Below are 23788 nucleotides of genomic sequence, written 5' to 3'. Positions count from 1 at the left end.
ATTTTCTGCTTCTCCTCCCAAAGAGCTGTTCTCGATTGTATATATTCTATGATTAACTGCATGTAATCCCGGTTTGTTATGGCCATTATTTCTTTAGGTGTCAGAAACGGTGTGTTTTGTCTAGGAATCCCTCAGTTTTTGGTTGTTGCTGGAGGGAATAATCAAGTCATTGCTTTTCTTTTAAAACATCACCCTTTAGAAGACAGTTACATCCCAACTCAAAGGGTAAAATGCTATCCATTTGTTGAGCAAACCAAAAAGTAATGACAAGACTAGGCAAAAAGCTGGATGGGTATCTTCATTTTCGGAGAGGTGGGTCTAAAATCTTTGCCTTGAGTATATTAGAACCAGCCCATGACCTCATCATCAACTATCACCGTCTACTGCAAAGAGTTTTGTGGCTTCCATGCTAACTTTCATTTGCATAACAATGATACTAAATTGTGTCACATATTCTGAGTAGCTTCATGATTAACTTGCTCTGCCATCAGATCCATCCATCCATCCATCCATCCATCCATCCATCCATCCATCCATCCATCCATCCATCCATCCATCCATCCATCCATCCATCCATCCATCCATTTTCTTCCACTTATCTGGGATTCAAGTCACAGTGGCAGCTGGCCAAGCAGGTCTTTCCAGATGTTCTTTTCTCCGGCAAAGTTTTCCAGTTCTTCCTGGACGGTCCCAAAATTTTCCCAGGATAGCTGAGGTTAATTATCCCTCCAGCAAGTTCTGGGATACCTTGTCTGGAAAACCTCCAAAAGAAAGGTGCCCAGGAGGCCTCCTAGTGAGATGCCAGAACCACCTCAGCTGTCTTTTTTTCGATGCTGAGAAGCAGCTCTATTCTGAGCTTCCATCAGATACTGAAGTTTCTCATCCTATGGCTAAAAGTTAGCACAGCTCCCCTACAGAGGACACGCGTTTTGGGCACTTGAAACTACGGTCTCATTTTTTCAGAGTGCGATAAGTGAGACTTGAAACCCAAACTTTGTGGTAAATTGAGAGCTTTGCCTTCCAGCTTCAGAGCCACCTTAAGGAAAAAATTACCACAGTGTAAACATGCTACAGGCCGATGCTTTATGGTCCGATTTTTACTTAAAGGGTGAAATTTTTGTCTCAATTTCCTGGCAGCAAGAGTAATTATGCAAATGCTGTTCATATTTATTCTCATATATAGTGTATTTAAACTACCGTTCAAAAGTTTGGAGTCACTTAGAAGTGTCCTTATTTTTGAAATAAAAGCATTTTTTTCAATGAAAATAACATTAAATTAATCAGAAATACAGTCTAGACATTTTTAATGTGGTATACGACTCTTCTAGCTGAAAATGACTGTTTTTAAATGGAATATCTCCATAGGGGTACAGAGGAACATTTCCAGCAACCATCACTCCTGTGTTCTAATGCTACATTGTGTTAGCTAATGGTGTTGAAAGGCTAACTGATGATTAGAAAACCCTTGTGCAGTTATATCGAGAAAGTGAGGGAGAGTGACTTGGTTGCTGGTTTAGGGTGGGATTCTTAAATACTGAAGCCACAGGGGGTGCCATCTTTAAGCCTTCAGATTTTTAATACGCAAAACATCCGTAGCTGTCATATGTAAGTAGCAAGGATGCATTCATCTCCACCTCTGGTCAGTACTTTGTTGTATAATGGTGTTCATGACAGAACTGTAGACCCGTTCGCTGAAGTTAGATGTATTTTTCAGAGAGAATGCACAAATATTCCATTGCCACCTTCAATGTTATTATATTAAAAAAGAGCAGACTTTTACTCATATGCTTTCATAGTTGTGGCTGCCAGTTTGCTAAATGCGATATAATAACAGGATAATACAAGCTCAACTGGTCAACTGCTTAACGTGAACATTATTCTCTGTGTAATTAATTTTAATTTATATCCTGGAGATTATAAAACAATACTGTGATCTGTGTTTATTACTGACAGTCTTGCTGTTAATTGCTGACATTAAGGTAGATATGTCATATTGTTAAAAAAAAACCTCATATAAAAAACCTTATGCTTATATTTTCATCTACAGAATTATACAACAGAACCAATTTAATTTCCCATACAATATAATCCAGCAAAGCAAAAATAATATGATCCTGAGCTTTAAGATGTCAGAGCAGCCAGAACAATCAAGTATCTTGATCCTTTCACATGACAGCTTGGTTCATGTTGGGAGTTGGTGAGATTGGAAGCAAATAACCCCCCACTGATATTTAAACATGCATATCTTACAGTTCTAATGGAAAAAGTCCACTTTACAGCAAGACGAATAAAAGTAGTGGCATTTATACTAATAACTGAGCATTCATTGGTGAGCACTGAGTGTTTACGTGTGCCTCTGTGGCTCCTCGTGCCTCTTTAACAGCAATAAATCAACTTAGTTCACAAGTTATAACACCAGCAGATGAACCCAGAGAAAACATATCAAATGCATTACATACAGTACGTCGTTCACCCACTGCTTTAATGTGACTTGCTCGAATGTACAAGAATCTCTTATGACCCTTAAATCAGCTGTTAATATTATTTATTGTTCTGTGTCTGCCAAGAGCCTTTTAGGATTTTGCAGCTGTTTATTAAATTTATTAGTTTGAAGCTGTTTGGCTAACAGACAACATGACTCATGAAGCTAAATTTACAGTAATCAAGTGCGGGGTTTCCGGAGTGCAATAGCTTTTTATTACATCGGCATGACTCATGGAAGATATTTCTATGTTTGTTTGGATACATTTGAATAATTTTTCAGATTAAATTGTTCACATAGGTCTGTAAGAGGTTTGTGGGAGGTAATAAAAACATTCACAATACATCTTTCCTACCTATTATTGATGACATAAAAGAATTTAAACCACACACAAACACCAGAGAATGATTTTCTTGTCTGCTATTGACTCTGATAAACACAGTTTACACACAGGCAGGAGAGGAGTTTTGTTCTGCAAGGTCATATTCTAATCCTGCCACTTTGTTTTGTCTTTTACTTTGCAAACCACATTACCTCAAAGGGGACTGAACAAGGGAATGTAAGTCTGTTTAGATGGAGTCACTGTGTAAAAAAACAGATCAGAGCTCATAATGAACTTGGTGTGGTCTTAACCTTTACTTTTAGAAGTGCACTCTTGGTAATTTCTTGGCTTTAGACTCACTTCCAGAAATGCATTTTACATGTGCATCTTCAGGAAAAATAATGTGGATAAATTCACAAAACCAGAAACTGCCAAATTTGCAAGTTTGCACCACATGGACGACTCGCACAGAAAAACAATGATTCTCCAAGGACAGTCATGCAGAATGGCCTTTATAAATTCACTCTTTGATATATTATTATGCAAAAACTATGTCAAATATTTGCAGTAAAAGTAAATCTGATGTCATAGTAATTTGTTTAAGACAACTGATTCACACTGAAAATCTCACCATCTACTGATTTTGTGAACCAAATTTTTATTTCTCCTGCACTGCCCTCTACTGCCTGCTTTCTTTAACTACACATAGAATAATGCACACTATCCTTCCTCATGAAATATTTTCCAGTTTTCCCTCTGAAAGACATTACAAAATTTAAATAATATAGCTACCGGTTTCCTGAATGAATGCATTTTTGGTTGGATTTCGTTTAATGAAACAAAATAGCTCCTACTTCTGGCAGTATATACAGTCTGAAGGAAAAAGACATTTAAACATTAACAAAAGTTAATAAATTGTTGTCTGTGTATTCAAAGAGCTTATTTATTTTGGTGACACCAGTTTATATTTGGTAGATGCCATTTATACAATCATTTTAAATATATGTATATCTGTGAAATATGTACATGAGTTAAACGTAAAGTTACCATTAAAATGATTACAGTTTTACAGTACAGTGCAAAAGGAAAGGTCTTCTAGTATGCCACAGAGTTTTTAGATTTCAGTTGCTTCCTTAAAGCTACAAATATATTTCAAAGATCAACATATCCTCGCATGTTCTTTGATCACCAGTTTGCACTGTCCACATTTGAAAATTTAAAGAACCACAAAAAATAGATACATTTACAGCACAAAAATGGGGACATTAAGCTTCAAATATAGAGAGTAGTGATGACTAAAGGTGCTAGAAGGAGTGGGAGAAAGACTCCAGTGTGTTTTGCTCCATTACACAGGTCTCCAGAACAGCATCTGATGCCAAACATAGAATCCATGTCGCACATGTCACTTTTCATGCACTGTTTGTTGATCATGTTTTCAGAAACTGCCACAGAGAAATACAGCAAAAATTGCATTAAGTACATTTCAAAAAGTGTTAATAACCAGTGAGTAACATTTCAAGTTCAAAAGGTTAGAGGAGGTTGTGCTAGATTTTTACTGATATAAAGATAAAAACTTTTAATTGCATCACATGAACTACATGCTGTTAAAGGCATTTGTGTTGGTACATTAAACCTACCTATGGTGGAGGAACAGCGGTCAAAGTGATTAGGACATTCCCATATGTCGTTACAGTGGGCAGGGTTTCTACCCCAGCAGGTGTAACATTTAAGCCCATACACTGCAGGCAAAGAAGAATGGAAAATGTTCACAAATGCTGATGAAAAAATGTATTTCAGCATTACTTTCTATGCTGATTTTTCCTCTTTATTGCTCTTACCTGCTGAAAGCGTCATACAGATGAAAGCCAAAGACACGAGCAGCTTCATTTTGAGTCTTTGATCGAACGGGAGAGTGAAGAGAATTGAAAAACTCGTCAGTCCTCTCGTTCAAAATGAACCTTAACCAAGTTCTTGCACGTTTTATAATCCAACAAAGCACCACCACATTGGCTTCACACCAACGACTGATGTTACCGTCTGTCACTTCACATGTGGGGAGTGTCCACCAGCCCACCTTTCTTGTTGATCATTTATTGTACATGTGACTGGATGGTTCTTTACAGTTCCACAAATTCATCATCAGGCTATTTTCTAAAAGAATTCCAGTGTAAATAGGAGTTGCTTTAGCTTGAAATTATATAATTGTGTTGTATTTGTGCAAGATATTTACCCAGAACACTTCTGTGATGAAGCAGGGACTGAAGCTGGCACACCTGGAGATGTTAATGTGTAACTAATTGAGTATTTACAGATCAAAATTAATCTGCAGTAACCGTTACGTCATAGCTGTTCTTTCACAGGTTTCCCAGATGTATGTAAAGTGGTTAAAAATCTCAGTTTACACACAACTTTTGGTTCAAAGTGACATGGTTACATCGGCTCAGAAACACCAATTTTAGCGCCCATCAAATAAATCCAAGTCTTATTGAAACTGTATTAATTGCAGCATTAATTCTTCGCTAACACACAGTCATACTGACACACACACTTTCTGAGCTCTTCAGACTAGACCTCTAATAGCATTAATAGATCTACGTCATTAATCTGCTGCCGGAAAAGGAAGAGCGACTCCGAAAATACGGGATTTAAACGGACCACTCACCCAAATGATTAAAGCACTAATTTCTCATGGCAGGATGCCTTTATTTATAAAGAGTAATCCCCTCGTTCTTTTTTGCCTAAGCATGTAAATAAGATGTAAAACCAAGTGTGTGGCATTAACCAGCCCATCTCTGTGTGGCCTGTCTGGTCTGTCTGTCTGTCAGTAATGAGCTTGGCCTTTTACTCCTGGATTAAAGGCGTTGTGAAGGGGCCAGGTGAGGGCTGAATGCCAAGTTACCCATGAGTTATTGTAGAGCTATCCGTCATTTTCTCACCATTTTAGACTTTTTTTCTTTACAGAATCTATTTATTCTCTTAATAAGCAAAGATAAAAATGTAGTCATCAGAATATATAGTGGATAAGAATATATTCTTTGTCAGTCTTGGTGCAGGAAAATCAGAAGGAGCCAGCACTTCATCACAGAGTTTCAAAGGTCGTGACATTAATGTCCAATATAGCTCCACCTTGTTAAGTCTGGCAATCTGCCATGACCTGAAAACACCATCTCTGTCCAAGGACCAGAAGGAACTAGCAAAGCACTGGGGGAGGGCAAGTGTTTACTAAAGTTTGTGTGCACTGGAGGTGTTCTGTTTTTTTCTGTTTGACCTTAATGTTGCTCAGTTTTATTGTCGTGTTTTGCATTTGAGTTCTGGTTTTATGAGCTTCATAACCTCATCTAATCTCTTATTCTTCTCACTTGCTTGGTAAATAAATACGACTTTGTTCGACCTGACTGATCAACAGTTGTGGATAAAGTAGCAATACGAGTAAGAATCCAAACCTTGCTTAAGAATGTGAACAAATACGTTATCAGCGAAATGTACTTAAAATATTAAAAGTCAGTTTTATGGTTCTGCATAATAGTGGTTATGTGACTGATGTTAGATCGCTGGTATCAGTGTGTGAACTTTGAGATGAAGCTAGTTTGACCTACTTTAAAAACTGGTGTATACTCTTAGTACAAAGGTTTTCAAACTACAGGTAATTAACTATAGGATGAAAATAATAAGAAAGAGAACACTCTTTGGGGGACGTGAGATAATTAATGGACTTTCCTCCTTTTTTGAGGACAGTTTCACAGTTTGTCTATTTATTTAAATGAAACCACTGTAATAGGCTAGAAGGGAAATGTGTGATAAATGTAGACATTTGAAATGTCACCGTAGATCCCAAGTAGACATTGCCCACCTGCTGAAAACGTTTCATTTCTAACAATGGAGTGCATTTTCTCAGAATATTATAGATTTTTTTGACTCTTCACTGGGAAAACTGTTTGCTCTAGCAGCATGGATGAATGTAGTGGGATAATCCACAGAATATTTCTCTGAAATGTAGAGGAGTGTAAATATAAAATAGCAGAAAAGTAAAACTCAAAGAGGCTACATATCACATAAGGATCTTTTGCTGCATGTCACTAACCTAATTTCTCTTCATGCATTTCCCATTTTTCTTCACTGTCTCTATCAATAAAGGACCAAAATAAGAATTAAAGAAAAACTGAGTTAATGTACATAATTACATTCCACCATTGTTGCCCAGTTCGTTAGTCCTTTTTACCACCAGAGAGGCTTTAAAACCACAAATATGATAAAATATCTGCCAGTAACGCAACTTAGTTCATCATGAGAGTTTATTGTGTTAAGAATTCACATACACGTAATGAATTTATTGTACTTGTAAGTCAGTACAGTTCCTATACATGCCGTGAATATCTTGTAAGACGAGCAGTTTAGCGGCTGCTCTGTTCCAGGATTGTCAGCCGAGGTGACGTTCACTTCCTGAACTGAGGGATCGGGGAGGGGATCTTGATGTCCTGTCCCCTCTCCAGCCTCTTCTCACATTCAATTAGGTAGTTCACGCCGTCAATCACTAACTGTACCAGCTCCACCTGTGGGTGAAGCATTAAAAACAATTATTATCAGCATGAACAAGGTTGTTTCAATAGTTGCAGGTAGATTTGAAAGAATTCAGAAGCTCTACTGTGGTCCTGATGATTATCTAATGTAGTGGTTCACCATGATGGGTCCCTGAGGCCTCAAACTATGCAGGGTTTTGTTAAATTTCATTGGAACTCTCACAGATAGGAGTGATTACTTTATCTCACACGGAGAAGAAATTCAAATATATGAAACCGCCTGTTTTGATTGGAATAAAATCTGTATCACTGAAGCAAGACTGCTGCAGGATCCAATCAAATTTTAGAAGAACTCTCAGATTTCTATTCTTCTCACAGAGTGGAGGAGTTCAAATAAATGAAACTGTCTGTTTTGATTGGAATAAAGTGATTATCGTTTCGACATTTTCCATGTTTCTTGAAAAAACTTACATGTGTTATTTATTTATTGCACATGACAGATTGCAAAGCTTGTAGTTATAGTTGTTGAACTCCTTCAAAATAGGAGTAAAATTACTTTATTTTCTTTTGCACGATACACAACTGATACTTTTAACCTCATGGCAGCTGAGTAGTTTTATTTGTTAATAAGCGACTTTAAACTACCTCTATGTGTACATCCTTCATGTTTCCTGATATTTGCTGTCTTTTTCATCAAACCCTCCAACACCTAGCAGGCATCTTGTTTTCAGTAACTGCACTATAAGTACATATAAAGGCTCTTTCTAGCTAGAGGCAGTGGTAGGTTGAACACCGGCAGACTTTTGCCCTCTAACATTAGCCTTTCAGACGGATCTTCCTCTGAGCTGCCACAGAAATCCTTCCACCTTTGGTGCGACTGGAAGAAACACCTCTGTAGCCCTGATCTCACACATCCCCGACCCTTAGCATTTGACTGGTAGTGCCTGTTGGTACACAGCCTGTAAGGAAGTTCTGCATGAAAGGCTCAGCTCAGGAAGCAGCAGTCATTTAACCTGAACTGGCACATCCCTGCCTGGATTACAGATTAAAGAGCAGCAGGGGGTTCGGTTTATCACAGCCTTCACCTGTTGTGGTGCTCTGCTCTATCTGTCTCTCTGTGCCTGCTGTTCATTTTGACTTCTCCTCGCTTTAGCTGTTGTCTCCAATCACTATGTATTTACCTCAGATTTGCCCAGACGGTCGAGGTTAGAGATGTCAAAGGTGTCTCCGGTTGCAGCTGTGTCCACACCTCCCGTGCCTCTTTTCTGTAGTCGCAGGTTTTCCAGGATCTTTTTGAAGCGAGGGTCCTGCATCATAAGCGCCACACGAATCATAAATGATTCTCAAAAATTATATTAATTATAAACTGGAGGCTGTGTGTCATTCTGTGTATGTGTGTGCAGTTCAGTTGAGGTGATATTCCTGCGTTACCTTTGCAAGGAACGGCAGACGGATGTGCACACCAGCCCTGAGCCCAGTGCCGAGGTTGGAGGGGCAGGTGAGGATGTAGCCCAGACGTTCATTCCACATGAACTCCCATCCTCTCTCCTGAATTAGATGCTCCACCTAAAAGTGACAAGAAAGTCTTTTTTTCCCATATTGGAACACAAACTAATTGGACAAGCACTACAAGTTAGCAGGTAAAGCCTTAATTCTATAATGAATTTTGTTTGTATTATAGCCTTAATACAGTCGTGAGGGCAATAATTTAGGGACACGGTTGTTTTTAAAAAAGACATTGAGGCATGTTCACCTGTTTAAGTCCTCTGCAGAACCTTTCAAACACTCTCTTCATGTTTCCTCCTTTTTCCATGGATATGATCCTTGTGTGGTCCTCCTCATTGATCCAGATCAAGAAGTTCCTCTCGTTGTTGTGCCTGAGGTTTGAAACAGCAGAATTAAGCTCCAATTCATACATCTATGTTAACAGGACATGCAAATGACATATTTTTCAGTCACGTTCAGTAGAGCAAATGGACAGTTGCTGGCTATGAAGGCACAGGTGGGGAAGGAGGCAGTGGGAGAAATGGGACTTTATCATAAAGGAAATGATCCTGAAGTTAGAGTTGTTAAGGTTAAGGATGAAATGAGACATGAGAAAAGATATTTTTCATTTGTAGAGTGAAACTGGACCAGTGCAGAAAGCGATTTTGGAAATGATTGGACATAAAGTGTTAAAAAGGCCATCATTAGGCGGTGCCTTGTCTGCATAATGTGTTATGGTAGTTTTAATTAAATCAGTAGCCAACAGGAATGGTTAGTTGTTGCTGGTGTAATGCGTGTGTGACAGTGATAAATATATCATTCAGAACTCCACTGACTTTATCTCATGTCTCTAATCGGACACTTTTGCTGTAGGATAGTGTTCTAACAGTGTTTAAAGGATAGTAGGAAGCAGCATAATCCACTATAACCAACTAGTTTGGGTCTGGAGGAGCAGGTTTCAGAATACCAATGATGTGAATGGCTAAATAAAACACTAACACACTGAATTCTTGCAGAGAGTGAGTCTGAATTTACATGTTTTTGTGTGTGATTTTAAGCTTTGCTGCAATGGGGGCACAGTGTTTTCTACATAATCTGCTCTTACATAATTTTACAGAAAAACAGTGTGATTTAATTTGACTGTATAATCCATTTCTCATGTTGGTGTTTATGATAGCTTAATGGTGTCTTATGTAGGCCAGTCTTCACAAAGCCTCAACTAACTGACTGGTAGATGTCATCAAATAAGATGAAAAAAAAGAAGTTCTGATGGTTACAAATTGCCAGCTATCTCATTTGTGCTTCTGTAACTGCATCTCTAAGCTAAAAAATCCAATTTTCCCTAATACAGAGCAGCCGCAGGTGTAAGATATTTGTGAGCAAATCTGTGAGGCTTCCAAAACTAGGTCTCTAGGTGATTAAGTGTCTACAGCTTTTGCAGTTCTCTAGAAGCAGCACTTCTCGTATACTAAGTTCCTCCCAGTCTTACCAGATCCCACGAGCATCAGGCCAATCTCTGGCCATCCCAGCTGCCGTGAGCAGAGGTGACACAGGTTTATCAAACAGGAAGTGCTCCTGATTGGCCAGTGAAGGGACAGAGGAATCGGTGGGGGGCATTAGATGGCAACAAAAAAACAGAACACAAAGCAGGCTTGTTTCTTAGTGTGTATGCAAGTGTGTGTGAGACTAACATCAATGAGCTGCTGCTGCTCTCTGTCAGTCATCTCTCCCAGACCGTAGTATCGACCAGACAGGTCTCCCTTCAGGCCGGACAGAGCCATGACGACCACACGCTCCACCTCACGGCGCTCAGAGCGAGAGCAGGCCGGGGGAAGACTCAGCCCACGGATGCTGCGACCAGTACGGACGCGAGATGACAACACATAGTGCTCATCAAACATTCCTGAGGTAATCTGAGGAGGAAGATGCATTAGGTTAGGAGTGGATTTGGGAATTTATGGATGGCTGAGAGATCAGGTGATAAAAAAAAGAAGGATGCGAAGAGAGGAATGTGTGTAACCTTGGAAGCATCCAGGTCAGTGGGGTGCTTCATTGTGCGAGGGTCATAGCCGTTGTGTCTGTCCTTGATAACAGGGTCAAAGATCTCAGCAAACACCTGATGGAAAGAATTAAGCCCTCAGTATCCCATATTTTTTCAGCTGAAGATGCAACGACTCAGTGCAAACAGGAACTCCCACCTCGTAGCTCTCCTCGTCTCCAGCTACCATCCCCACGGTCTTGATGAAGGGGTGTCCAGGGTTGTCCACTCCAGTCTGGATGCACTGGTCCAGGGTCCAGTTGTTGGGTGTTGTCTTGTCCCTCAGGCGTGCATAAATGGTTGGGGTCAGAGCTGCTGCCATGCAGTTGTTGTGCTTCCTCAGGTCAGGGAAATCAGCGCTGTGGAAAGTTATAAGGAGCTAACTCAGTGTTCAGACACAGTCTAGCCAGTGTCCATGCCACACAATATAAGTTTAATGGCTAATTTAATGGTGCTTGGGTAGAGCGGGAATAAAAACAAAAAGAGTAACTGTTTTGTAAATATTTACATGTATAAATGCATATAGTGCCTTTTTTAACCATTTTAGCTATTCAGTCTTTCAAATATGCAAACACGAGTTGCTAAAATTCAGAATGGAGGCTTTGGAAAATCAAACAGTGACAGTCTTTCTTTTCTCACTTCACTTTGCAGAGCTCAAAAATACTCACAAACATATTCTATTTATTTATTGTTTTTAATTTGTACCTGTCTTGGTGCTCACTGTAACCTTCCTGCTCACTGCTTTTACAGAATTTCCCCTTGGGGATCAATAATGTATTTTTTTTATATTTGTTATAATTTTATATGTATTAAGTATTATTATTCTATTCTATTCTATTCTACGTACCTGGGTGGGTAGAGCCTCCTCCTCTCTGCAGCAGCAGCGCTCTCAGTCAGGAGGTATCCAGATGCCAGAGAACCAGCTCCCACGGCCAACATCACTGCCGTGTTACGGCCGGTCATCATGCGGGTGAAGGAGTTTGCCATGGTTACGTGGGCCGGGTTATTACCTGGTGAAAGGTCAAAGGAGTAACACTGCAATTTACAGTCTTCCATCGTGTTGGTGTAAACATGTCTGGTTACATCCTATGGGAATGCACTGCAGGAGAGTGAAGCTAGGTGTTAATATCTATAATTATTGTAGTGACTCTTGGTTATAGCCTCTTCGGGGTCTTTAAATGTCAGGCGATGTGTTTGTTTTTCGCCACTTTGTAGCACACTGAACAACTGGTGTAACCAAGCATGAACTTTACCAGCACCCTGTCTTGGCATTCAGTGGAAAATGATAATTGGGAATCAGATTGTTGAAGCAGACGCTGCAAGGGCACAGAGGAGAGCAAGACAACAGTCTGCTATAAGCTCATGCTGTATAATCTGTAACTGAGCAGACTGTTTGTTGTACAACTTTGTGCATAATTGTATATTTGTCTTCAGAAGTCTCACAGTAAAATAAGTGTGTGAACATGCAAACAGTGGGACAGTTAAATACATTTTGGAGACAACAGTGGCTTTGGCTTTATTATTTAAATGACAACCCTGCAGCATTCATAATGTGTTTTACTTTTTGTATTTTTTGCAGTTTCTCTGTGACCATGATACACTGTAAAAAAAAAATCAATCATTTTATAATTTAGAATACTTACATTATGATATGAAGATGTTTACCCTTTTAAGACCGTATTAACATAGACTGTGGATTTACATTTCTAGTTTAAATGGGTATTAAAAAACTTCCAACTGTTAATTTTACAAAGAATTTAAATTTTTGTAATGACATTGCGCATTTTTTTTAAATTTCACAAATATTTCCTTTTTTAATAAAAGAAACTGTTAAATTTCAGTTCAACAGTGTAAATATATTTCTAAAATTAGATATATTAAGTGGCATTAGCAGAAAAAAAATAGTACCGGTTCTCTGATTTTACATAGAATTGTTTGTTAGATGGCAGATGTCTTGTATAATTAGAGATGTTTTAACAAAAAAAAAAACATTGAATGGATGTCTTTTCATCAGTGTATAATATCTAAAGGCATTTGCAACTATTATTACGCATAATTTAATTGCTTTTTAAACATTTAAATAAACATCAAGAAGCAAAAAACAACACATAATCTCATGTGAAATTAAGGCTAAGATGCATTTTAATTATGAAATACTGCTCTATTTTCATGACATGGTGATTTTCCATTAGATTTTCTATTACATTATTTCACTGCATTTTTTGATGTATCAACTACCAGAATATTACTTACTGTCGCAAGCTTTTTATTCTAAAGCACTTGGTCTTCACCGAAAAACACTAAAGAAGCAATCAAGTCTTGAAGTATTAGTGTTTGTTCAGATAAAAATGCAAGCTGTAAATATTGTCTTACACTTTGTGCCATACAGTTAAACTTCACATGAATTAAGATGCGTCTTCACAGGCACATAGTTCGGCAAAACTGCTAATTGCATTAAGCTATCAAATGCTTAAGTAACAGATACATGTGCAGTTTGTGTGATGAGATTATTCCTGGAGCAGACAGAAGCCTTCTGATTGGTCATTGTGAGAGAACCACCAGCTCAGGTGATCAGATGATCTGTGATTGGATGCTGAGAGAGGAACTGCTCTATAAAAATATAACGTGTCTTTACCTCATCTATCACCTTTCAGCACATTAGATATGACAGTTACATCAAACAGAGTAGGCCAGTTTATCTCTAGTCTATGTTCTCTGTTATTTTTAGGATGAAGAAGTCAATGGTGAGAAATAAATATGGCAATATAAACAGCTGAATAAATCAAAATACAGCAATTTATGTAAGATGTTACTGCTTTGCAGCACATTACCCATATTACAAATTTTAATTCTGTACTGTCTTAAGCTGTGGGTCACTTTTCTTTTTCTCTGATAACACACAAGCACAGCACTGATAGTAGCAGGTGGTGAAGTTAAGCTGAAGTGCCAGCTTAGAGTTGGCGTCAGTCCTGGACAACACATGATCCTTTCTGACATCCTGAGGTGGTCAGTTGAGCTTATGCAAGCCAAGCCACAAGAAAACAGATATACCGAGTAGGCGGATGGTGAGGAGGAGTCAAACAAACACTGGAAAGGATGAGGGAGGAAGGAAATTGGCTTTAAGATGTGCCATAGTATTAAAAAAAATCCTGACAAGGTGAATGCAAAGAGAAAACAGGGAGAAACCACAGACTGTCAGGAGTATCAAGAGCAAAGATGAGAGGTGAGGCAGTATAATGTGTGTAAATGGTCACAATAAGGTCAGGGGAGTGAGTGGGATTGGAGAGACTACCATCAGAGACAAAATCAGGCTACAATGGACACATTTAGATGTAGAAGACACCGCTGGAGGTTTGATAAAGAGTAAAATTGCAGAAAATAGTGCTTGACAGATGGTTGGTTCCTTCAGATAGGAGGCAGCTTAAGAGGCCTTAATTCCTCCAAGGAGCTGGTACAAAACAAAAGGCTCAGAGAGCTGATTAGAAGATTGGAGTCTTTTGTTCTGTGCAAACAGGCTGTGAAAAGAAACTTTATTTCTGTCAGACAGTATTCAGCTGTCTTGATTCTAATTAGCTTCATATGCAAACTCTCACAGCACTATAGCTGCATGTAAATTTAAGAGGAAAGCTGATCTCCCTACTGTGATCAGATACATAAATGATTTATATAATTTCTTTTAACGTCACTCTACACAAATGTTGTAACTGCTACTAGACTTCTCCAAAGGAAGCACATGTGCACAAGTGGGTAGGAAACACAGATGAGCGAAGAAGCTGCAGAAATGAAGGATGAGAAGTCCATCACTCACCTTAGGATAGCTGAAGCGAGGAGGCAGCAGAGGGCCGGAGAGTTTCCTGCAGCTCAGTCCAGAGAGACTCGATCTGCACAGTGAGAGCAGACTGAGGAACAGTGTTGGGATCAGAGAGAGAGAGAGAGAGAGACGGAGCCACAGGCTCAGGATTAGCCTCTCACTGGGCAACAGACAGAAAATCCTCTTTCTTCTGTCAGTCAATATGTCTGCCTACCTCTTTACACATGTACTCCTGCACATATAGGTTTTCAAACATACAAACTCACTGCAGGGTTTGAAAATTTTGTGTGATATTCTTGTCATAAAAGGCCTTTGTTTCATCCTCTACATACATCAACCCCTTCAGATCCCCAATTACTTTAACTGACAACTTTTCTAGGAGCTCTAGATCTATGATTAATGTCCTCTGACTCCACCCAATGCACAGACTTATTTGACTGAATGCCTATAAGCCAATCATAGTGTTCAACATCATCTACAGCTACATCAGTCCAGCTACACCCTCCAAATGTGAGGCAATTAGGAAACATATGTCACATTTTAATCCATAAATTGCATTGTTAAAGTACATGATTTGTGCTTAAACTGTGTTTAAAGTAATTGTGCTATATCACTTCGAAATATACACATGAAAGCTTTTAGACTGGTGTTCAGAGAAGTCATCACCCCTTAAAATTGAAGTTGCTGACTGAGCAACAACATTTGTTGCAGATTTATACACTTTGGTTATGACGTATCATTGCTTTAGCAGTACTTTAAGCAGTCTAGGCACTCTGTGCAAGAGTTACAAACATGCTTGGGCCAGAATGGTGTCTGGAGAACCTTTCATTTAGTTTTACAATCCAATGTGATATATTTTCTGTGAACAACAGTGTACTGGAAATAAACAGGAAAATACGGCCTTGACTCTCCTGACTGTTCTGATAAGATTCTCAAATGATACACTAGAGTTCAAAGAAAGTGCATCACCAAGGAATTTTACATGTCTAACCCTGTTTGTACAGTGATATGCTACATTAAAGAGTAGTACCACACATAGAAATATATAACAACAAAAAAAAGATATTCTTTAAGATTTAAGACAAACTTTACTTTTATTAGGCACGTGCTCTCAGGATATTTCAAAATGAATATTTACAACCCTTACACAACAGTTTGTGTAAACATAAGACTTCCAGCTGTAAAGGAGTTTTTTTCTTGCCACTGTTGCCTTAGGGCTTGCTCTGGGGGTTCAGGCCATTTGGTTTCTGTGAAGCATCTTGAGACGATCTGAATTGTAATTGGTGCTATATAAATAAAATTGAATTGACTGAACTTTCACCAGAAGCCCACAGTTTACTTTCTCAAATTACATAGAAAACAAAATGAAAAATTACTGCCATGGGCAAAGGATGATGGTAGAGCGAGCTTATATAGCTGAAATAACATCGCTATGTGTGCACAAACATACATCCACATCTGTTTAGTACATTTTAATTGAGTGTGTTAACTGAAATGATATTGCACTGAGTAAATAACATAAATCTGGATGCATCCCTTGTTTTCATTAATGCATTTTTTTTTAAAGTAGTATGAAATATATGTTAATTGTGGTTGATTTTTAACAGGTTAAAATACCTTTAAAGGTTTCTTAATACTTATCACTTTTACCATTTGGTGATTTCTAAGGTTCATATTCTCCCTCTATTGGAACTGACAGCGTAAATAACAAATTATATTGTATTTTAATCTTCTTTTTCTTTTGCCAATGTTAGGTATTGAGTGAGCACTTCACTGTATTCTTAGTATGTTTGAAACATAATTGGATTTGGAATGGGTTAGAATCATAACTGGGGTGATCAGTCGGCTGCTGTACCACACATTCCTCACACAATCATTAGTGTAAACATTATTTCTATCCAGGGCATCTTAAGTGAGTGAGCAATTAAGGGTTTATGTTCTCTGCTGCTCTGTGACACTCTAGCTGGTGTTTTAATCCTAATGTTCTGTATCTGAATCTTTCATAAAACCTGACCAAAACTGTAAAACATAGCTGAAATGTTTTTTTCTTCCTTATTCCTTTCTGTGTTTTAGTTAAACTTTAAGTTCAAAAACACACAGAAAAGAAGTAACAACAGCAATAAGTAAAGCCAACAGATAATTAACAGTAATGTAGATCAATAATTACATCTTGGCAGTGAAAGACTAAAGGTTTCCTTTGAAAGGAAGGCACCTAAAAACATGCATACCTCTGATTAGCATATTCAGTTCATATTGATCAGTTGTGCCAAACTTTATTGTGTGCCACACCTGCTGTCTGGCCTATTTGGATAGATCCAAATGTGGGTCAGGGATCTCTTCTGTGTGCAGGATATTAACACTGCTCCGAATAAGATAAGATAGAAGTTTATTGATATTTAATTAATATAAAATAGTTCCTCTTCCTCAAAGTATTCCAGTAACTGACATGCATTTTGTTTGCAGTTTTGTTTTACTCAGTCTAAAGTCCAGTTTTATTATGGACATGAAGGGTGTGGCGAAGAAAGTAACGTGACCCACACATAGAGATATTAGGCTATTTTTATTCAGCTGAACTATAAACTATATATTAGGTGTCTAAATACAGATACCTTCTCCATCAGTGTTACAAATTTTCACTTAGACAAAAAGTTGACGTTTTTGTCTGCAAAGTTAACATTCGTAAACTTCATCTGTTGCCCATCTGTCCCTCAGAGACAGGAGTTGTGTTGCCTGATCTACTGTAAAATCCCCACCGAGAAACAAAATGTTTACAGCCCATGACTGATTGCCACCCTCCACTCAGTTTATCCACTCTTAAATCTCACAGCAGATCCTATACTAACAACCTGGCACATCTGCTCAACAGCGTTTTGAAGGATGACTTCAGCACCTGCCAAACATCTGCCAAACTTGTCTGAGATTTACACACTGTACCATTCTTCTTTCTCCCTCCGCCTCTCCCCGTTTCCACCACTGTCTGAATATTTACTGCAACAAACGCAAACAAGTTGTTCTCATTGCAGTTAATGAAACCAACCTCAGTATAGCCTCTGTTTCATATTTAAATCTCACTGTGACATCTTAATTGGTAGGCTAAGTATCTTAAATGAAAATCAGTGAGGGATGAATTATTTAAAAAAATAGTTTTTGCATGTTCGTTGTTCAGCAGTTTCTTCAGTGCACTGCAAGTTGACATCACCACTTTCTACTGAGACTGTAATTGAGCATAACTAAATACCTATAAAAAATCTAGTTAGAGAACTAATTCATGCATAAATCTACAGCAGCTGAGATAAAAGAAGAGAATATAATATGAGAATTTATTAAACACTTTTTTCATGCCATCATTTCACTTGTAAGAGTTACACAAAACAAGGAGCAATGACACCCGTGACCACATGGTGACAGGATGGCCACAATATGTGGAGACTTTTTTGTCCAGAGACTGTATTCTGTGTGTAGACTTTCTTACAAAGTCTATGTTTTTGTCATTTAAAGTCAGAACTCGGAAAAGACTTCATTCTTGTCTTGGGTCATGGTTTAAGCATTTAATTGCTGTTTGAAACAAATACAAATTATTTCATGTGTACTCGAAAGTATGTGACATCTAGTTGAACAACTGTTTCACGGAGGACAAAGTGTGAACTGTCTTTGTAGGCCAACACGTAACTTGTTTAAACTATGACATTTTTGTGACATTTTGGACCACATACTAAACTGTGACGTTTTTGTCTTATTTTGGATGACACATTAAACTATGACGTTTTTCTCCACATTTAGGACGGCATACTAAACTATGACATTTTTTGGACCTTTTTGTTGGTTTTAAGGGCCCAAAAAACAACTGAGAAAAAATAGTTTAGTGTGTTGTCCTGGATGTCACAAAAATGTCATAGTTTAGTATGTTGTCCAAAATGCGAAAAAAAAGTACTTCAGTGAGTATAGATATGAATCAGTAGATAGATATATATCTATGGCTGCAGCTCCCAGTGAACAGGAGGATTTTATTAGAGGAAGTCAGACACAGTCACGCAGAGAAACATTAGACCTCACACTGAAACGGAGCTACAGCTCTGTTTTGGACAGAATTTATTTTAAAAGCTACATGTGTGACGGTAACAATCCGTGCCACAGCAGACCTCATTAGCACTTCCTCTAGGTCGGCTAGCTTCCGGTCACTCCATGGACGTTGTAGTCTGGAATATAGCCAGAATTTGGATTAATTTTTCACTTGGGCTTGACAAAGGCGAGAACAAAAGTTATTCAGAGCAAGTGGAGCAGCTAGCTAATGCTTATTACAGTTTGTTTACATTTTCAAAGTCACATTTTTGAAATCATGTTATTTTTCCGTAAAACAAATCATGGTTTATATTTTGTCAGAGAAACCTGGAAACGTTGTTTATTGGTAATTCCGCTAACTTGATTGAATGTGGGCTGCAGTTCCCGTTATTTAAACATCAATGTGATGTATAAATGCAGATTGACTTCATATATTTCACTATGCAGACATTTTTATTGATGTCCAGAATATTTTATAGACATAAACATATTTGATAGAAATATTAGAAATGGATTTCTGTTTCCTCATAATAATTGAGTTAATGCCATTAAATGTTCATCAGTGATTCATCTTTAGTGTGAAACTTTTACTTTACACTTCTATTTTTTTTTAAAATGTTGGTCATTTTAAGGTAAGACATTAAAGGATGGTTTCTTAAGTATATAAATTTAAGGTTTAATTAACTGAAATCTTTCAGTCAATGTTGTGTTTCTTTCAATTTGAAATGTCTGGATTTAATTAATACAGCTCAGTCAGTTACATTTTATATTATTGAGAATTCTTATTCAGTTTAACACCAGATGATGTATCTTTTCATTGAGTATTTCAGAGCATTTTTTATTTTCAATTATCTGTATTGAAAGTGATATTATGAAGATTTAATTGCAACGAAACAGCGGCAACATAAGAAAAGACCAAATATACAAAGGAAGTGCAGCAGCTATTTTAATATAGAAAGAAAATGATCTATCAGTTAGAACATGGTGAAAGTGCAGCTAAACTTAAGTTCGTTTTACTTCCAGAAAAATAAAAGCCTCATATTTGCTATTTATTAAAAACTCACTAAAAGCAACACTTCCACCAAGTTTGTTTTAGTTTGTTGGTATTTATCGGTGGAGCAGCAGCACATTTTCCACAGACAGTTTTACTGTCCGTTGTCTTGTTTTGATCAGTTTTCAGTTCCGTAACTCAGTCCTTCGGCTGATTGGACCAACAGACACTGAAGGACTAATGAAATAATAAATGATAATTTACTGATCGGTGCCGGTTTTAATTAACTTTATGTTCTACTTCAGAGTCAGATATAATGTGAGCAGTGAACCCCAGGAGTTGGTGGAGTTTATTTGTGTGTGTTGACCAGAGAAGAGAGTTAGCATCCAGTGAATTTTTTGTGAATTAGCGATGCTAACTGAGCTAGCTGACCAGTCCTGATTAGCAGCTAAATGTAGCATCAAGCTAATGATGTTGTGTTGTTTCCTGGCAGCAGCTGAAGTGTGTTTCTTTCCTGTAATTTACTTCATTAAGTTCATAAAACTGGCTGGTTGATGTTAATGTAACGTTCAGGAAACTTAAATGTGATTAAAACAGTAATGTTAATGTTCTAGTTGTCAGGAATCAGCTTTAATTTGACACTAAAACAGACTCTTCTAGTTTTAAATGACATGAGTTTCATGAATTTGTTGAAAATTGTCTCATTTGTTGTTGTGATGTTGCTGCTGATTCATTAAAACCAGATGATCCGTGCAGGGCTGGACCCAAATATCCCGAATATCCGAATATTCCCCCTTCAGTCCTGTTCCCCCTTCTATAAATCTGCTTGGAATCTTCCACTTCCTGTTTGTCAAAGTGACCTTCTACCTGGACAGGTTTTGTTGGAGCTCATCAACAAACATTTTGGGTAACTGCACTTTAATATGGATGGATGACTCTGAATTAGAGTCTGTTTAAATGAGGCTGAGTTCAGATGTGTACTTCTGTCATTAAATAGGAAATTATTTCTCACAATTCACAGAGAAAAGTCTGAAATGTTTGCTAGGTTAGCGTCCCACATGTTCTTTGGCTCAGCTAAAGCTAACTCTCTCCAACTTCTGGATCTCTTGAGTTGCTTGTTGTTAAAATATTTTGCTAGACGTGCTGAAGCTCAGAAAGTCTTACATGTTTGTTCAAAATAAGCTCAATCTCAAGTCTTATCTGAACTGTCCTCATTTGTTTGAACTTTCCCTAAACTTAGGAGTTAATGACAGAGCAGCACATCCAGACTCGATCTCATTTATGTAGAGATTAAACTTCAGTGTCATTCATTGACGTTAAAGTGCAGTTTTTCAAATGTTTGTTGCACATGCTCCCGACCAAACCAGTCCAGGTAGAAGACGATGTGAAGAGAAGCTCCAGACGATGAATATCACACATTTATGTTGGAAATAAATGTCCTTTTATTAGACATTGTCATGCAAAAGTTGGAATTCCCTTTAATGATGTTCAAGTCTTTGTTGAGTGTCTTGTTGATGTTGGTTTCTAAATGTTTTTTGACACTTGGCCCCAAAGATTAAAACCTTTTACGGCTCACAAGCTGCAACAGTTCACACATTATCAACTATCTTTCTGACTAAACTAAGATTAAAAGTGAAAAACTGCCTGATTCCTGCATCATGAATGTAAATAGTTTAGTACATTGCCCAAAATGTGACAAAAACCTCATAGTTTAGTGTGTCGTCCAAAATGTGACAAAAACCTCATAGTTTAGTGTGTCGCCCAAAATGTGACAAAAACCTCATAGTTTAGTGTGTTGTCCAAAATGTGACAAAAACCTCATAGTTTAGTGTGTTGTCCAAAATGTGACAAAAACCTCATAGTTAAGTATGTCGTCCAAAATGTGACAAAAAAGTCATAGTTTAGTATGTCGTCCAAAATGTGGCAGAATCGTCATCATTTAGTACGTCGTCCATAATGTCATTAAAACCTCATAGTTTAGTATGTCGTCCAAAATGTGACAAAAAAGTCATAGTTTAGTATGTCGTCCAAAATGTGGCAGAATCGTCATCATTTAGTACGTCGTCCATAATGTCATTAAAACCTCATAGTTAAGTATGTCGTCCAAAATGTGACAAAAAAGTCATAGTTTAGTATGTCGTCCAAAATGTGGCAGAATCGTCATCATTTAGTACGTCGTCCATAATGTCATTAAAACATCATAGTTTAGTATGTCGTCCAAAATGTGCAAAAAAATCATGGTTTAGCATGTCGTCCAAAATGTAGAAAAAAATTCGTGGTTTAGTATGTCGTCCACAATGTGGAAAAAAATTCATAGTTTAGTATGTTGTCCAAAATGTGGAAAAAAAAGTCATAGTTTACTATGTCGTTGAAAATGTAGAAAAAAGTCATAGTTTAGTATGTTATTGAAAATTTGGAAAATATGTCATATTTTAGTATGTTGTCCAAAATGTGACAAAAACGTCATAGTTTAGTACGTCGTCCATAATGTCATTAAAACATCATAGTTTAGTATGTCGTCCAAAATGTACAAAAAAAAAATCATGGTTTAGTATGTCGTCCAAAATGTACAAAAAAAATCATGGTTTAGCAAAAGCTATTCTCTGTGACAAATCACAAGATGTCCATGGATACGAAGCCAGCGATTTAGTTTTCTTTCAATTGTAAAAAAGCCTAAACAACTGTAAATTGTCACTTTTCAAACACATTAATAAAAAATTTATGATATATGAACTGTCAGAATGTTATCTCTTTGTGCCACTGATTATTAAAAATTATGAAAAAAATGATTTAAGAGAAAAGAAATGGTGCTCTACATGATAATCTATTGCCACTTTTTAGAGCATTCAGTGTCAAGGATGATGTAAAGAGTAATATTTTACTCTAAGTCACCAAAACATCATACAAAGTGAGATGCAAATTGAGGAAATTTGTGGAACATTTGTTCTTCCATACATAGTACTAATATCTGTGCACCAAGTTCCACAGGATCTTCTGAAAGCAGTAACTTACAGTGCTGAAAAATTAAGTCAGCATACAACATGCAGTTCCTTGAGTGGTTACTGGAGGCTGGTTCCAAAAGCTAGTGAATCCCCATAGGCTCCCATGTAAATGTGTTGAACTTTACAGCATAAAGAAACATGTCAGTAGCCTGTTAGAAAAAATGTGTTTGGTCTGTATATGAGCTTTCCCCATTCATTACAAAGGTAAGGTGGTGAATTTTTATACAAGCCACCTATTAAACTGAATTAAAGCTTGAAGTTATGATTAAGGGGTTCGAGTGGGTGCTGTCACAGGAAAGTTTGGAAGGCCGACCACAGTAAACTCATGCTCCACCTGCTTTCTTATACTAAGAAAAACAATCTTCAGGAAGCCTGTAGCTGATGTCATGGAGGGTCTACCCATCTTTAAGTCCAGTCTATGACCTTTTGTGAATGTTAATGCAGTGGTTTTATGTGTTGGTCTCGAACACAACCTGTTGGAGAAGTTTAGGCGGGCAATATAAGTTACATGACCATGTACCCAGAAAGAATTGAGCCTTACAGTCCTGTAAACTCAGAGTGAACCTGAAGTTACCTCATTAACCCCAAATCATACTTCACAGGACAGGCTTCTGGTACAACAACTGGTACAAAAGTAAACCACCAAAAGCTAAAATGCCTTAATTATCCATCACTGCATAAGAGCAGCGACAGATTTGTTGTGTTAAAAATGCACAAGTTAAAATCCAGTTGTGGTGTTTGGGTAATATGTGTAAATGTCAGCAAAAGATTTGTTGGTTAAATTAAACTGCACCCTGGATATACAACAGCATTCCTTCCTTTGTAAACACATATCACTGTTGTGTCACGCTGGTGGCTTCCTCTGATTTAATAAACAAAACATGCACCGGTCCTCCATCTCACAGAGATTTAGAGTTTGGCTCCAACATCCTGGCTGATATTTGCTGAATTTGTTGATCCAGAGAGAATGCTCATGTTGACCAAAAAAAAAAAAAAAGGCCTAAAAATTAATGGAAGCTCTTGCAGAAGCACCCTGATATCACTGGAATCATCGCACAGTCCAAGGAAATATGCAAACACA

The 23788-nt window shown here is 37.7% G+C and overlaps 1 protein-coding gene across 1 annotated transcript; it reads right to left on the bottom strand.

The window, feature by feature from the left end:
* Positions 1–7078: 7078 nt before the first annotated feature.
* Positions 7079–14787, bottom strand: LOC110949971 (creatine kinase U-type, mitochondrial-like). Its single transcript, XM_022192321.2, has 10 exons — positions 14653–14787; positions 11692–11854; positions 11005–11203; positions 10827–10922; positions 10498–10719; positions 10296–10381; positions 9075–9198; positions 8753–8887; positions 8503–8628; positions 7079–7354 (listed from the first exon to the last, which is right to left on the bottom strand). Exons 2-10 carry the CDS (start codon positions 11829–11831, stop codon positions 7238–7240), a joined length of 1245 nt encoding a protein of 414 aa, XP_022048013.1. The 5' UTR covers positions 11832–11854; positions 14653–14787; the 3' UTR covers positions 7079–7237.
* Positions 14788–23788: the final 9001 nt, after the last annotated feature.

The sequence above is a fragment of the Acanthochromis polyacanthus genome, chromosome 7 (assembly GCF_021347895.1).
Source record: "Acanthochromis polyacanthus isolate Apoly-LR-REF ecotype Palm Island chromosome 7, KAUST_Apoly_ChrSc, whole genome shotgun sequence".
Taxonomy (NCBI): Eukaryota; Metazoa; Chordata; class Actinopteri; family Pomacentridae; genus Acanthochromis; species Acanthochromis polyacanthus.
The sequence above is the reverse complement of the archived record's forward strand: the minus strand, read 5'-3'. Positions and strand labels throughout refer to the sequence as shown.

What these genes read in the sequence shown, in the direction of transcription:
- LOC110949971 (XM_022192321.2), bottom strand. Translation starts at nt 11,831, where the DNA reads ATGGCAAACTCCTTCACCCGCATGATGACCGGCCGTAACACGGCAGTG. An exon ending in GAGACGAGGAGAGCTACGAG is followed by an intron (nt 10,923 to 11,004) that starts GTGGGAGTTCCT and finishes TCTTTCCATCAG; the next exon opens with GTGTTTGCTGAGATCTTTGA. An exon ending in ACCGTCTGGGCAAATCTGAG is followed by an intron (nt 7,355 to 8,502) that starts GTAAATACATAG and finishes CTTCACCCACAG; the next exon opens with GTGGAGCTGGTACAGTTAGT.